Source organism: Pteropus alecto, unplaced genomic scaffold (assembly GCF_000325575.1).
Source record: "Pteropus alecto unplaced genomic scaffold, ASM32557v1 scaffold13, whole genome shotgun sequence".
Classification (NCBI taxonomy): domain Eukaryota; kingdom Metazoa; phylum Chordata; class Mammalia; order Chiroptera; family Pteropodidae; genus Pteropus; species Pteropus alecto.
Window position 1 is genome coordinate 10,712,088 of NW_006434373.1, and position 2,934 is coordinate 10,715,021.

The 2,934-nt window shown below is 44.9% G+C and overlaps 1 protein-coding gene across 2 annotated transcripts in view; it reads right to left on the reverse strand.

Moving 5' to 3' along the window:
• The window catches only part of CLYBL (citrate lyase beta like), a 208,081-nt gene extending 207,566 nt beyond the window's left edge, over nt 1-515 (reverse strand). For both annotated transcript variants that reach the window (XM_025045011.1, XM_025045012.1), the window contains exon 1: nt 430-515. In XM_025045011.1, the coding sequence (XP_024900779.1) occupies nt 430-503 (74 nt within the window). In that variant the 5' untranslated portion in view covers nt 504-515. The remainder of the gene's footprint in view (nt 1-429) is intronic.
• Between the last annotated feature and the right edge of the window lie 2,419 nt (nt 516-2,934).

Below are 2,934 nucleotides of genomic sequence, written 5' to 3' on the forward strand. Positions count from 1 at the left end.
GACCTCCATAATTTTTCGCGTGTGCAAGGGTCTTTAGACCAGTTTGGGAACTGCTGTGCTTAAAAAACGAATAGAAAGCGTTCCTAATCATCAGGTGAGCAGCCTCAGGCTGACTCCAGGACCCCTTTTATAAAACCTCTGCACGTTCACAGTTACCAAATTTGGAGGAGGCTAGTTTTGTTTTCTGGGGCTGACAGATCGAAAGTTTGTACCCATTTTCCAGGCCCAGGCAGGGTCCCTCCCATAGGGAGGCGGTGGGGACGACCCTCGCAGGGCGTTTGCGACCTTGGCAGACAGAGGTCGAGCCAGTGCGCGGGAAGAGCTCCGTAACCCCGGCTGGCCAGGGTTCCCGCCCGGAATCGGGGAGGCCGCGCGGGCCCGCAGGGCTGAGCACAGCCGAGTGGCGGGGTTCTGGGGATCTGCACTCACAGCCTTAGCAGCGCCGCCGCCGCCGCCGCCGACGCCGCTCCGCGCACCGCCCTCCGCAGCAGACGTAGCGCCATCTTCCCGACGCGCGCGCCCCGCCCCCGCCATGCCAGTCTCCACTTCGCTCCGCCTTGGGCCACGCCCCCAACGTCGCCACGCCTCACACGCTTTTCCTTCGCCCGCCCCTCTCACGTCCCGCGTCCCAGCTCTCCCCTGACACGCCCCCTTTTGTCCACGCACCTCCCTGTCCCTGCAAGCCACGCCCTCCCTGCTCTGTACACCTGCCCGGATGGGACTATCAGAACTGCCTGGCTGTCATGGGGAGGAGAGCAGAGGTTTCAAATGGAAAGCTCCTTCTTGAGCAGTTTTTCTGGTGACTGAATCCAACTCTCCTCGAGCCAGAAAAAAACACATTTTCTAGGGATTTGGTGTTTTTGTTGTTAAAATACTGCCTCACAAACTTTATGAGCATCACCATGTGCATGCCTTGGTTAACGGTTAATCCATTATAAGATATATATGCCTGTAATAGGATCAGAACAGCTGCTGACAGCTCTCTGAGCCAAAGAAATGCTTGCTGAAGTCATGGGTAGCAAACACAACTCTTCACTGCAATTCCTGCCGGTCTTTCAGCAAATACAGTCCCTGCAACTTCACAGTGAGAGACCGCTAAGTTATTAAAACAGAGTTTACTATCTGTGTGACTTTGGGCAAGTTACGTAAGCTCTGAGTTCTTCAGTTTCCTCTCCTATAAGATGGGACTATAAATAGTACTCCCCTCAATAGGGGAGTTATTATAGGGTTATTATAAGGATATATTGGGTTAACATATATATTATATATATATCTATATATATCTAGATAGATAGATATAGATAGATAGAGATACATATATATAAAATATATAAAGAGATTAAAACCTTGCCTGGCCCAGAGCAAGTCCTCAGTCGTGTTAATTACTTCTCATTATCATCATGGCATCAATTTTCTTCTTAAAACCCTTTGGTGGCTTCCAGTGAAAAGCATTTATTATAAAACCCAAATTCTTCACTACAACTCTGAATGCTTTACATGATCTGGTCTCTGCCTGTCTTTCCAATCCTATCTCAGACTCTGTCTTCTTTCCACATTTCTTTAAGTTCACTAAGCCTCCTCCCACTTCAGGGCCTTTGTATATGCTGTTCCCTATCCCCAGAATGCTCATGGCTACACTGTCTCATCTTCCAGGACATTTACCCTACCAGCCACCTGTGCAAAGGGGCCTGTGAGGATGACCCAAACTAGAGTATAACTCCCCCCGGCCCCGACGATTTCACTGCCAAAGCAATCTGATCATTTCCATCATGGAGTTCATCACAATGTTTATTTGTGTGTTTGTGAATTTACTTTCTTATTGTCACCTTATCCCCAGTGGGATAAATAATAGCTCTCAACATGGGAGGAAACTATCAATCAGGTAGACTTTTTGGGTGCATTATTATCATTTAGGGTGCAGGGCTAGGGATGTACAGGCAGTCCCACTAAGAAAGGCTGTTAGTGTTCTGGTTTAGAAACACCATCTTCAGGAATAGACTGAACTCTTTGAGAGCAGGGACCTAGTATATGTTGTCATTGCTGTGTGCTCCCTACACCTTCCTCAGTGACTTGTAACCAGTAGGTATGTAGTAAATATAAGATGAAAATGTTCCACCAGCCTCATTATAATTCTGAGAACTGTCTTATGAGTAGTTATCCTTATTAAGAATGCCCTGATCCTTAAGGCTTTTTAGGTAGAGCAGGACTTCCAATGACTTATTTGCTATAGAAGTTTATAGATTAAACTTCTTTCAGATTCTGCTTGAAGAAATTATAGCTGTGCCCAATCTCACCAGGACTGTTGTGATTTTCTCGAGCTTCTTCATGAGATTACAAACTTGTAGGTTTTAAGAACTGTTTTCTAATGCTGGTATGTTTTAAATAAAGTTTTATAAAACTTTATCTACATAGAATGTTGATTTCTGGAGGATGTATTTCCAGATCTAATAGATAAAAGGATCCAGAGTTTCTATTTTGAGGCTAATCAAATCTGTCTTTACTCGCAGTCCCCCAAACTGAAAGTAAAATAATGTATGTTTGCACCAAGGACATTACAAAACATAAAATTTATCAGGGTGAATAATTCTATGAGACCCATTACCCTGTTAAGTTAAGCAATCTGGTGGGGTAAGAACCTGGCAGAGATTCGAGAAAGAAGGATAGGAGCCAGAAATATCATGCCTCTGGTGAATAATAGATTTTGAATGGGTGGTGGTGGGTACTAGAAAAATCGCCCAACACTGAGAATTGTTGAAGCTTTGTGGGGTACACAGGGTGGGAGTGGGGTATATTATGTTTCCTCAACTTTGTGTGTGACATAAAATATTCTTAATAATATATTAGAAACAAAAATCAATTCAACTAATGCTTTGTATAGAAAGAGTCGGAAGCAAATTTACCCAGAGTCAATGATGATTAACTCTCAGGCCCCTT